This window comes from Quercus suber, unplaced genomic scaffold, assembly GCF_002906115.3.
Source record: "Quercus suber isolate HL8 unplaced genomic scaffold, Cork oak 2.0 scaffold_592, whole genome shotgun sequence".
NCBI classification, from domain to species: Eukaryota; Viridiplantae; Streptophyta; class Magnoliopsida; order Fagales; family Fagaceae; genus Quercus; species Quercus suber.
Genome location: NW_027070037.1, coordinates 361064 through 374902, shown reverse-complemented (window position 1 = coordinate 374902; position 13839 = coordinate 361064). Strand labels below are relative to the sequence as shown.

The following is a 13839-nucleotide window of genomic DNA, read 5'->3' as shown; positions in this document are numbered from 1 at the left end:
TTTGACTCACGGGAAGACCTGCACTGTACCTACCCGGCCGCGCCCCGGAGAGCCACCGCTCCCGAGGACTATCGTGGAGGCAGGAACCAAGTTCCAACGCCACCCTCATAATTTCCCACTCCTACCTGAATACAGTAAAACTCATAAATAGTACCAAAATATGCAGTGGAGCCTATAAATAGTAGCAAAAATAAGCTGAATAGTAAAATAAATTGGTCTTTTAATTTAGAGCCAAACACACACTTACCCGGCTTGTTTCTCCTCACACTTATGTCAAATTTCATGTTAAGCGAATGATATTTATTTTTTATTTATAACTCAGGTTGCATATACAATGATTATATTGACTTTTTTTTTTTTTTGGGAGAAAAAATGATACTCTTGACTTGATCTTAAAAGGTTGAAGAAAATAAATTACACAATCAAAAGTTTTATTTATTTTTAACAAACACACGAGTCTTGACGCAACTAATAATCAAGTAATCAAATTGAACTTCATTCAGTAGTACGTAGTTGACAGACTAAAATAATGATTTAACCTATATATTTTTAGGTCCGTAAAATCTACACACATTTTTTATTTCCTATTTGATTTTTTTATTATAACGATATTGGCTAACCATTCAAAATAGTAAACTTCCCTCATCTTCCAGTTTATAAGTCACATTATGCGCATATTGATTTGGAAGATGAAATCCTAAACGTGGTCAAAAGATTTGTTACTCAATGATAATGGTTGATTCTTTGCATGGAAAAACCTATAGTTTAAACCCACAGTCACACCACTTGTTAAGGGGAAAAAAAAAAAAAAAAAAAAAAAAAAAAACAGAAAAAGAAAGAGGAAATGTGAAGCACCACTCATTAGTGACTAGAATATGACTTTGTTTCTAAATTAGTTATATGATTATGCTCCGTGACCAACCAGTCATAATCTTTATCAAAATTCATACGGCATGCCAATTGCCTTTTTTTTTTTTTTTCTTTTTTTGAGGGAAGCCAATTGCCATTTTATCTTGCATCTTTTTGCAATGTGAAATTTTAAATTTAATGTGTTATTTACCATATGACAATGAAATTATCTGCATATGAACTATGAATTATTTATTCTTTATAATTACACCCCATTCTACGCCATAGACTTTCCGTTCCATGACCCATCAGACCTATAAAGAAATATTGTTAAGTGTTTTTTGGGTGAGAAAAAATTATTAATAATAATCTGTGATTTTCTTAGTAATTGCATACATTAAAGTATCTTAAAGTTACAAGTTAAAGAAGGGAACTTCCTCCAAAAAAAAAAAAGTTAAAGAAAGCAAAATTAAACAATTAATTTTATAAGTTTAAACTAAATATTTAATTATTAATTGTAATAGACATTTTCTAAAAAGAAAATACTGTTTTATATACAAATTCAATTTGGTTGAGTATGTTTTATTATATTTGTTGCAATTTATTTTATTTAAAAAAAAAAAATCAACCATACATTAATACACACAATCAAGTTTGACTCTCTTTTTTTTTTTTTACTCAAAAAAAAAATTTGACACTTTTTTTTTCTATTGTACATAGTATGATATTAAATGAACAAATTTTACTATCGTTTCTTCTATAAAAAAAAAAAATAATAATAAATTTATGCTTGGAATATTAAAAGGAAAGGTTGAATTTGCACATATGTGTACATCATAGACAAATATATATATATATATATGTATGTATGTATGTATGTATGTATTATTTCTTAAAAATTTCATTTTAAATGGTGTTAAGATAATGAGTTAGTATTAGGAACAGACACCATAAATTGAAACTCTTTTAAAAAAAAAAAAGTCAGTAGAATAATCTAATTACAAATTGGGATACCATTTTCTTAATATTTTTCAACTAAAAAAAAATCACAATTGTATTGAGCAAACTAGGAGTATCTATTCTTCTAAAAAAAAAAAAAAAAAACCTTGGAGTATCTGTTTATGTAATCCGTCTTGTTAACGATGGTCCTATACATGGTAAAAATTAATAAATGTTCAATTATAAGTTGTAAACTTATAATGTATATTTGAATAATGCTAGAGATACAAACTATTTTACAAAAAAATATACAAATTACTGATGTGGTGAGTGATTATTGGTAAATGAAAAAGTGATATCAGTGGTGAGTCTAGATAAAAACCAATAAAAGGTTAACCACATTAACATTTTCAAAAAATAAAACATACACGCATAAATTTATTATGGTAATTATGTGCGCCTTTTTAAATATATTTGTACACTTTATTTTTTAAAAAATATATAAAAACATTAATAATTAATATTTCTTTTATATATATTTTTAGAAATTTTTTAAGAAAAAAAGTAATTAATATTTTTTACTACCTTTTATATTTTTCATAAAAGTAATATTAAAACTTTTTAAAAATTGTTTATTAAAAATTACTGTAAAATTTGTCTAAAATTGAATACTTTTAGATTATTGGTTTAAAATATATTTTTAGAAATTTTTTAAGAAATTTTTTTTTTGACGATTTTATATATTTCTCGTGTAGTATCAAAACTTTTTAAAAATAATTTATTAAAAATTATTTTTAGTATTTNACCACCCACTTACGATCGATAATAGTGGACCGCCGGTTGCACTCGTTGGCAAGTAATTATGACCTCTCCACTAAACTATGGCCTATAAATGCAGGAAGTTTGGAGAAGAAAGGGGTGGGAAAAAATGGCGCGCAGCATGGAGAGTATAAGAACAGAGTGAGTAAAAAGAGAAGGAGACTCAGACCCACGAGGAAAGAAAAGAAAGGGCCTTAGGTCTCAGCGAGAGGAACGACCCAGTGTTGGAAATCCAAACCCACTATACAAGTAAGTTGTGAGCCCAACTTGAGGCCCAGTCCGACGGGTTTCGGTATCGGGCGCGCACAATTGGCGCCGTCTGTGGGAACTCCTACCAAGCAGTGGTTCCGCTGAGACCCATTTACAGGAAGATGTCTGGAGGTAAGCATTTATTAAAAATTATTTTTAGTATTTTTTTTTATAAAAATAGTATTAAAAATTTCTTAAAATAACTTACTGTTCTATTTCTGGAGGTCAGTTACAACTTCCGATTTACGAAGACTTTTTTTTTTCTCCCCTCCGCCAATGAATGTGTACTGACGTTATAATTTCCAGTAACGTTGAAACAACTGGCACACGTCAAGATTGCATTTGAAGCTTGTGCGTGGAGGTACACTTGGCAACATGCAGTGGCACTGTTGAAGCTTTCGATGCACAATGGCAATTGTACTGAAATCTAATGCTGCTACGTATGTCTGAGGTGATCTTACGTGTTTAGGGCCTACCTTCGTGTGACTGCAAGGATGCATATGCATGCATCCGATACTTCTCGTATTTTCTCCATATATCCCTTTGCCTTCTCTGACAAAATTGCTTAGAACAAAGCATCTTTTTTGGCCCACAAATGTTAATGCTTAAAATTATTACGCACACATTGTGGTCAGAAATCTAAGCACATTGGTCCAGAATCTATTGAGTTTTTCCACACAGCCCCATGTCTCTTTCTCACTCTTTTGCACACGCTCACACACAAAGGACACACAAGCCACATTGTTGTTGTTGTTTTTGTTGTTGTTGTCATGTTACTCATGTACCTGTGTTTCCAATTTTGTTAAGATTTTTGTTTGTGTGAGAGTGAAGGACACTTCTTTAGTTCTTTTGTCATCTGGGTAATTTTAGTTTGTTGGGTCTTGTCTAATTATAATTTTTGTTTTTTGTTTTTTTTTTGCATTTTTGCATTTTTGTTTTGTTTTGTTTTGTTTTGTTTTTAGTCTTAAATAAAGGCTTTTCATGCACGAAGACTGGTGGGGATTCTTGGGAAAGTAAGAGACACGTTTGTGGTTTGAATTAGGAAGCCGTTGTCTTTATTGGGAGTTGAGGTTTCAAAGCTAAAGTGTGAAAATTTCATGTGGCTTCCAAGCTGGAACCGTTAAAGGCACTTGCTTTTCTTCTGGATGATGGTTATGTGATTTTGAAAACTGATACAAGTTTCTGAGTGGGAAACTTCCTCGGTTTTTCTGTGCAAGTGAAAGGTATCTCTTTTTCTCTAGGACTCTGAATTTATAACCTTGACCAAAACACAAGCAGAGACATATGAGTCTTCTATTTTGATGGGGTTCGAATTTCCAAAGCTGATATCGTTTTTCTGGGGTAGCTGGTGAAGCTTAGAATTTCAAAAATTCAAAGTCGTTAATATGTCAAGGGACTAGATTTTTGATTGGTTCTTGGTATTCATTTTTGTTGTCATTGGTTTTAATTCTACACTATATTTGGTTCTGCTCTGAGTTTTCTGGGGGACTTTCATAATGGTTGGGAGCTTTTAAACAAAGGTTATTGGTTTTTCAATATAATACTTTGAATTCAATAGCAATTTTATGAATTAGTACTGCGGAGCTCAATTTATTATTGTTATTAATTATAATTGTTCTTTCCTCTGTGGCAACATAGGCTTGTATAAGTCCGGTTACTCCAAGGAACTTAGAAGCCGGCTATAAAGGCAGTTTGGTGAACTGGCATACTCAACTATGTCTGAAGAAGATTATCAATATCCATCCAAGGATGAGTGGAGAATTCCAATATGCATTTTCTTTAAACACGCAAGGTATTACTTTTTTAATTTGCATTTACCCATATGCACCTCCTTTTTAGGAGATTATTGATTCTTTGGTTAGCTTCTGGTTTAAAATTGGCAGGTAGACTTTTTTTTTTTTTTTTTGGGTGCTATTTAAGCTAATCATCTGTATTCTTGCTCAAAATTATATTTTTAATACACATGTATAAAGAGATGAGGGAGATTTTATGTTCTTTAAATTTCCCCATTAAATAATAAACAAATTTGTAAAGCTAATTCTGTATTCTGTAAGTTGCACTAGTTTTTGTCATGCTCCTAGGCGTTTCCCTACAAATAATTTCATATGTTGCCTGGAAACTACTTTATATATATATATATATATATGTATGTATGTATGTATATATATATATATATATATTAAATGATTTCTCAATGAAGAGTAACAACTGAACAGAAATATGGTTCAATTACTTTTCTAAAATGAACTCAATGTGACATGATTAATGATGCCCCACCACTGCAAGTAGGAGCTTACACTTTAGGATAAAGCAAGCTCTAATTGATGCTAAGCAATTCTTGTTTTGTTGGGTATTTGTTCACATCGGGGATAATGGGTTGACTTGTTTTTATAAAAAATATCATTTGGGTTTTTTTCTTTTTCCTTTGTATGTAAGATCTAATGATTGGTTCCTCTACTTCATGAGCAGAAAAATTTTTAATCTGGACGAACTTGGTTCAGAAATAGCACAGATTGCAGTGCCAGCTGCACTGGCTTTGGCAGCTGACCCTATTGCTTCTCTTATTGACACAGCTTTCATTGGCCAAATAGGTATTTCCATTTCTCTTTACTGTTTTGGTTGGCTTATGAGGCATGGTCTTGAATGAGAAATCATCTTCCTTATCTTTTATTTTATGTAATTTAATAATGTTAAGGACAGCCCAAGGTGATTTTTTTTTTTTTTTTGGGTGCTATTTAAGCTAATCATCTGTATTCTTGCTCAAAATTATATTTTTAATACACATATATAAAGAGATGAGGGAGATTTTATGTTCTTTAAATTTCCCCATTAAATAATAAACAAATTTGTAAAGCTAATTCTGTATTCTGTAAGTTGCACTAGTTTTTGTCATGCTCCTAGGCGTTTCCCTACAAATAATTTCATACGTTGCCTGGAAACTACTTTATATATATATATTAAATGATTTCTCAATGAAGAGTAACAACTGAACAGAAATATGGTTCAATTACTTTTCTAAAATGAACTCAATGTGACATGATTAATGATGCCCCACCACTGCAAGTAGGAGTTTACACTTTAGGATAAAGCAAGCTCTAATTGATGCTAAGCAATTCTTGTTTTGTTGGGTATTTGTTCACATCGGGGATAATGGGTTGACTTGTTTTTATAAAAAATATCATTTGGGTTTTTTTCTTTTTCCTTTGTATGTAAGATCTAATGATTGGTTCCTCTACTTCATGAGCAGAAAAATTTTTAATCTGGACGAACTTGGTTCAGAAATAGCACAGATTGCAGTGCCAGCTGCACTGGCTTTGGCAGCTGACCCTATTGCTTCTCTTATTGACACAGCTTTCATTGGCCAAATAGGTATTTCCATTTCTCTTTACTGTTTTGGTTGGCTTATGAGGCATGGTCTTGAATGAGAAATCATCTTCCTTATCTTTTATTTTATGTAATTTAATAATGTTAAGGACAGCCCAAGGTGTTACTTGGCAGTAAGATTGCCCCATTAGCCCATTAGTAGATGCTGTAACAGTTTGACAGAGCTGCTCATGAAATTTATTATTGATTCAGTAAATTCTCGTGCGAAAAGTGCCTTAGCTTTCTGATGTTTTCATGTTTCTACATTCATTTGCTAAGATGACAGTAATAGACTATAAATGAATGATATTATCACAAGATTAGGTTTTGTTGTCACAACCATGGACTTTTTTTTAAGTTATACATATGGACTAAAAAGTCAAATATGATTCTAGATGTAATCATACTTTTGTTTTGGATAGAATGTTTTTTATTGCAGAAACTGATTAATGGAGTTGCCTTAATCCATACAGGTCCAGTGGAACTTGCAGCTGTAGGAGTTTCGATTGCTCTATTCAATCAAGTATCAAGGATTGCAATATTCCCACTCGTCAGTGTCACTACATCTTTTGTTGCAGAGGAAGATGCTATTGGAAGTGTGAGCCATGAAGCACAGGATTGTGAACACTTGGAAACAGGTTCAACTACGAATGGGGAAGACAAAGAGTTGATTCCAAAAAAGGGTATACTTTCCTCTTTTTTCTCTTATTTCACTCTTTAAGCAGTTTTAATGATAAAACATTGGTTTTATCTTTTTAAATCTCAGATACTTTTTACTGTTCATACACTACCTAAGTTGATGTAGTAAGTTATCTTGGTTCCTTCAAATTTTCTCTATCAGGTACATGTGAGAATGCATACAAGTCACAACCAAATGGTGGGAGCTTTGAAATAGTTAAGATTGACAATAAAAGAAGGCATATTCCGTCAGCCTCATCAGCATTAGTTATTGGCAGCATACTTGGCCTCATTCAAGCCATATTCCTCATATTTGGAGCAAAACCTCTATTAGGCTTCATGGGAGTTAATTCTGTAAGTTCTTTTAGTTAAAGTAATAAGTAAATCCAGCACTTATTGTGCTAAATTTTCTTACTGTTTCTACTTAAATATATATATGTATGATTTACTGTGTGTTTCCTCTAATTTCAAGTCCCTTGATTTATTACTATGTCAATGTTATAACAGCATTGCGCTATCATTTATATATAGGATTCTCCAATGCTAACTCCTGCACAACAGTACTTGACATTGAGGTCACTTGGTGCTCCTGCAGTTCTTCTTTCATTGGCCATGCAAGGGGTGTTTCGTGGATTTAAGGACACAACAACACCTTTATACGCCACTGGTATACCTTAGCAGATGGGAACAGTTCAACTTATGAATTATCTTTTTCAGCTTATAATAAATACAAAACAATTTCTGCCATCACTCCATTTTGATTATTTTTTAATCTTATCAATTGCAGTGGCAGGAGATGTAACAAACATTATACTCGATCCACTATTTATGTTTGTTTTCCGTATGGGTATCAGTGGGGCAGCCATTGCACATGTTATATCTCAGTAAGTGTAATCTAATCTTTCTCCACAGAGTATTTTGCATGTATTGTGACTGGGGACTTGCTTTTTATGGTTTTAACATGTTCATGGCTGGGACTAAGGCATGGTTATTGTTGTTGTATAGGTACCTAATTTCAGTTATACTCTTGTGGAAATTAATGGAAAAAGTTGATCTCTTACCTCCAAGTATCAAGCATCTGCAATTTGGTCGATTTCTTAAAAATGGTAAGGGTATAACTTTGCTTTAAGAAATGCTTTAACAAAAACTAATACATATTGTTTACAATCTAAAAAATTTTAACTTGAGTTTGCTCACTCTCATATCTGTACTTCTTGGCTAGAGAGCTTTGGATGTAACATGACCGGTGTTGTGGCGTATCCACTTAAATATAGAAAAGTAACTTGTTAGATGGAGCAGTATCTGTAGGAAATAAAGTAGTATCCATTTCATTGGGATAAGGATGGCAAAAATGTCCCTACCTACTTGACCCTCCTAGGATTTCTCTGCCCTGAAGAGAGGATGGGTTTTGACCGCCCCATCCCTTGGGTTTGGTTTAGTATATGTATAAATTATTTATAAATTTATTCATATCCTATTTACTTAAAGCTTATCTGGCACAGAGTCATTCCGCCATCTCCATTTTTGTTAGTCCCCAAATTTCAATTAGCATTGCAATTAGTAACTAACATAGAAAAAACATAAATGATTGAAAATGATACTGCCAACAGACTTTAATCAAGAAACTCAATACCTATAACATTTGGTAATCTGTAGTTTCTGGTAGCTTATTTGCTAAATATGAGACAAAATATATATTTTCCACCTATTTCTTTTAGCTTATCATTAAAAATGGTAATTGTTTTATAGATTTCACCATTGCATTATAAAATAATACTGGACATTTTAAAGTTGATACCCCATTAGTCTTTTCTTCTTTTGTGCTTGAACTCCAGGTTTTCTACTATTAATGAGGGTCATTGCTGCGACATTCTGTGTGACTCTGGCTGCATCAATGGCTGCACGCTTGGGGCCAACACCCATGGCTGCATTTCAAGTTTGCTTGCAGGTTTGGTTGACAACATCACTTCTTGCTGATGGGTTGGCTGTTGCTGGGCAGGTTAGAAACGATTTCTTTGTTGACCACTGGAACATTACTTTATATATGTATATATTCTCAAAGACTGGATGAAGTATTGTGCCATAAAGGCCTAAAGAGATAAAGATAACTGAAGCAATTTAGATTACCATCTCCAACGCATACATTTTCTTGTGTTCCGCAGCAAAGTACTTACATAAAGCTAAACAAGATTGTAGTAGTTCTGCAATTTGTGAGATTGCTTTTCCCAAATCTCCTGGACCTGAATTCATAATTGTCAGATTCGCTTTCTTGCCAGTTTTCTGAAGACAATCTAATCCCAGATTGTTACTTGCCCAGCTTTTTTTGAATAAGAAATTAACATCAGCTTCACCTTAGAAAGTAAAGGAATTTGTTTTTTATAAAGTGAGCAAAACCTTTTATAGATCTTGGCAGAAACTTTGTTCAAAATTAAGTAAAGAATATTATTTTTTAACTACCTATGATAATGTATAGTGTTTGCATCCTGCATTGACTTGGTAATTTATCATTCCCTTGTTTTGTATTAATGCATACACTAAACTTTAGTTGCCTTTCAAATTCAATCTCAGGCAATACTTGCAAGTGCATTTGCAAAGAAGGATTACAAGAAGGCTGAAGCAGCAGCATCCCGAGTATTTCAGGTTTTTTGTCATGTCTTTCTTCTTATTTGCGTTTGTACTGTAACATTTTATATGACAGAAAGATCATATATGTCTTACTAGTACTAAGAGACTGTGATGTATTTGTACTGCAGTTGGGATTGGTTCTTGGTTTGATACTTGCAACCATCATTGGAGTGGGGCTACATTTTGGAGCACGATTATTTACAAAGGATGTTCATGTCCTCCACCTTATTAGTAGAGGCATTCCGGTATTTCCTGCATTAGAAAATAGTAATACCACAATTTAATTGTTTGATCCCATACGATGCAGGATCTAATATTTCTTTTTGTCCATGTCAGTTTGTTGCAGCTACTCAACCTATCAATGCCTTGGCCTTTGTTTTCGATGGCATCAACTTTGGAGCATCTGATTTTGCATATTCAGCTTATTCCATGGCAAGTATATAAGTCCCTTTCCCATACTATGAAGACATTATATGATTGTTATGAATATGAACAAGTATGGTGAAGTGGTGATTCTTATGTTGTTTACCACTGCTGAAATGATTACATATTCTGCCCATTCAAATAGAAGGGGGAAAAAAGGAAGAAAGAAAATTTCAACAGTTTGACATTCTTTTTTCTCCAGATTATGGTGGCTATTATCAGCATTCTGTGTCTATTTCTTCTCTCCTCTGGTCATGGGTTCATTGGAATCTGGGTTGCCCTGACCATCTTCATGAGTCTTCGTGCATTTGCTGGTTTTTGGAGGTAAATTCCCTCATCAGACTTCCTCTTAATAAATAGGGTCCAACATGTCTGGATTTTTAATTTTTTAATGGGAGATAAAGTAAAAACAGGTTCGAACTTAAGACCACTTACTCATGCCATGATATTCTAAAAAAGAAAAAAATAAAAACCAGCACCAGGTGCCTCTCTTGCATTTGAAACTTGGATTGAATCCACACCTTATGCACGAAATGGTCACGAGGTTTAATTATGGTTCTTGTAACAACATTTAAATTCAAGCTCACCCTTTTTTTAGGTATCCTTACTAAACTTATGCTTATGATTTGCAGGATAGGGACAGGAACAGGTCCTTGGAACTTTCTCCGCAGCTAACGACATTGGTTATGTTTCCATAGTTTCTCCATAGTTTTATTCTCAGGGAAACTATTTGCAGTTAAAGCATCTTTACTTAGCCTTTCCTGTGGCATGCGTTAAGTCCAGCCCAGGACATTTCTCCTCCATATACTTCTTTGTACAGAAAAATGGAAAATGTTCATAACAAAAAAATAGAGAAATGAAATATTTAGAGCAAGTTCTATAATAACCTATTATAATTAGGGATTATTGTAATAATATTCTTTCAGACTGCAATAATTCCCTTTAAAAATTTGTCATATTCCCTTAAAGAGTTTCCTACTCTAGAAATTTTCTTCTACAATTGTCTGAACAATCAATAAAAAAATTTCAATGATATGCATATCTTCCCACAACAATCTGAAGTTGTTGTGCGCGTATTGGGTGAATTAAATCTGTTTACACAAGGTTAAAGAAGAGAGAGAGAAGATAATATGACACAAGGAATTTACGTGATTCGGCAATATGCCTACGTCCACGGGAGGCGATGGAATAAATTTTCACTATAGTTTGGAGATTACAACAATGACTTGTAAGCACTCTCACACAAACCCAAACCCCAAATACACCCTTGGTTCTTTCACAAACAAATAGAGAACACCCTTTTGTATTTAGGCAAAATTGCAAGACCCAACTTCCTAGCTCTGGTGCACACACACAGAAGAAGTTATTTGCTATCTCCCTAGCTCACCCTTGCATGCTATCATTTGCTCCACACATATTGTATTTATAGCCAAGGTTTAGCCGAAATCTCCACCTCTAGAGCACACTAGAGACTTCTATTGTTAAGGAAGTCAACAATGGTGGCTAAGCAATTTATGAAACATCCAATGCATGAATGTTGTCTTTCTTCAAGCAAGCTTTCATACAATGAATTGTATATCTTTGACTTTGCTAATCAAGTCATACTTTTCGGCTAGCTTGTATCTCCTTGCCTTTTCTAGATAATTCATGAATGCAAGACTTCTATCAACCAAGAAGTCAATAATTTCGGCTATGGAATCTTCTTGCAACTTCTTGCAACTTCTTGATAGTTTGATGCTTAATTGTTAAGCCACCAATCTTGACAATTCAAGCCACATTATTTGACAATTCAAGCCATTCTAACAGAACTCCTATGTCTTTGTAGATGACTACAGAAGGTGCTCAAAATTCTGGAAATAATTAGCTCTAGCTTGCATAGAAGAGCCAGTCTCTATAATTAAAAGTGATGCTTTTGTTTCCTTGAAAAAGAGACATTGGGTTTTTTTTTTTTTTTTTTTTTCTCCTAATAGAAATCCAATCCAATTTTCTTGGTATAGACAAATAGTGTCCCATGAATAGAACCTTTTTATAGTTGCTATTAATCTCTCTCTCTCTCTCTCTCTCTCTCTCTCTCTCTCTCTCTCCAATTCTTATTTCCTAACTTTCCCCCCCCCACAAAAGACAATATTTGCATTAAAATGAATGTGATGGAAAGAACAATATTCACATATGTTGACTTTAGTTAGTAGTAAAATAAATGCCATTAATTTCTATATTTTCTTCATCATTAATTGAAGATTGAGACTAATCGTGGGTTTAATTAAAATTGGAAAGATAAAAGGAAGAGGAGAATGTGACCACGTACAATATTCACATCTGTTGACTTTAGTTAGTAGTAAAATAAATGCCATTAATTTCTATATTTTCTTCATCATTAATTGAAGATTGAGACTAATCGTGGGTTTACTTAAAATATGGAGACGCTCAAATTCAAAAAACAACACTTAATAAAATAAAAACCGTTTCTAAATAAATAAATAAATAAAAACCAATCTCTCTCTCTCTCTCTCCCTATCTATTTTTTCTTTTAAAAAAATATCTTATGATATTGTTTTACGGGGCTTCTCTCTCACAGCATGTGTGAACATTGCATGTGGTTACATTCTCCTCTTAATTTTATTTTGTCATCACATTCATTAGAGCAACCGTATCAGCTCATGCAAACTTTCCATCTATTTTGCACAAAAAACTATTTTTTCTATTTTACACACTCATTTTTACCAAAGAACCACATCAATATATCTATTCTACACATCTATTCAATAAAATATTTATTTTTTTTTACAATTTTTATTATTATTATTTCCTCACTCACTACCCCTCTCTCTCTCACATACCCAACACTACCAAAAATACTGAACTGTTAAATGAATGAGCTACAGTAACTGTGCATATATATTTGGTTGGGAGGGGGGAGGAATTAGGAAATAATAATTGGAAACAGAGAATGTTTAATGAAAAATTGACTCAAAGCACTTTATATATGAATAACCTCAGTTTTGACTTCAGTTAGTAGTAAAATAAATGTCAATTTTTCAAACAAAAGAAATATTTAACACCCCGCTTGTTTGACTGTAAAATATTTTTTGAAAAATATTTTCTATATTTTCAAGTGTTAGTTTCTTTGTAAAATGTGTCAAATCTATAAAACATTTTCTATTTACTTGAAAATCCTATATGAAAACTTGTAAAACATTTTACAACAAAAAATTCCATAAAACGCTTTCCAAAAACAAACATGCATGAATGACTTCCCACATTCTCTTCCTCACTCATACACGGACACCTCCCATCTCTAAAACTCTCTCTTGTTGACCCTACACCAGCCCACACCTCTTCTTTCTCACTTTCAATTATATTTAAAAATATTTTACAGCAAAACAAACATAATGTAAAGTACTATTCAATAAATTTTCTGTAGATCAACATTTTGAAACTTACCATTATGTTACTTGTATAAACTATATATATATATATATATATTAGATAAAATAACTTTTAATCTTTAATCATCTTAAGATTTAACAAGAATAATGAGCATAAGAGGATAAGTGTTCCATTAATAGGTTCAAAGAAAAAAAAAATTTATTTATAAGGAAATTTTGATTTTTGAATCGCACTTCAAACAAATTATAATAGTCATCGTCAGCTATAAGCCTATAACTAGTTGAACACCCATTTAATGCAAGAGAGTTTTTTTGACAAAAATATTTATATATGATACATATTTTATTAATGAATATTAATAAGCAAAAAGGAAATTTATACTCTATTAAAAAAAAACTTCCTAATTTAATTAGACTTTGTTTAGAGAAAATCTAACCTAATTTAATAGTATGAATTTGTGTAGTGTTGAGTTGTTTTATCCAAGAAGAGAATGAGTTCTAATTAATT

At 32.4% G+C, this 13839-nt stretch overlaps 1 protein-coding gene across 2 annotated transcripts; it reads left to right on the top strand.

Moving 5' to 3' along the window:
- The first annotated feature begins 3419 nt into the window (after nucleotides 1–3419).
- LOC112003919 (protein DETOXIFICATION 42) lies at nucleotides 3420–10913 on the top strand. 2 transcript variants are annotated; one of them, XM_024036142.2, is made up of 14 exons: nucleotides 3420–4079; nucleotides 4495–4648; nucleotides 5326–5447; nucleotides 6693–6902; nucleotides 7061–7251; nucleotides 7429–7564; nucleotides 7685–7781; nucleotides 7903–8003; nucleotides 8733–8896; nucleotides 9466–9537; nucleotides 9651–9767; nucleotides 9859–9954; nucleotides 10148–10269; nucleotides 10578–10913. In XM_024036142.2, the coding sequence occupies exons 2-14, from the start codon at nucleotides 4572–4574 to the stop codon at nucleotides 10618–10620; spliced, it is 1548 nt and encodes a 515-aa protein (XP_023891910.2). In that variant the 5' UTR covers nucleotides 3420–4079; nucleotides 4495–4571; the 3' UTR covers nucleotides 10621–10913. The 2 variants fall into 2 exon arrangements, with proteins under 2 accessions (XP_023891910.2, XP_065620996.1); XM_065764924.1 differs by lacking the exons at nucleotides 3420–4079; nucleotides 4495–4648; nucleotides 5326–5447 and adding an exon at nucleotides 6007–6225.
- Nucleotides 10914–13839: the final 2926 nt, after the last annotated feature.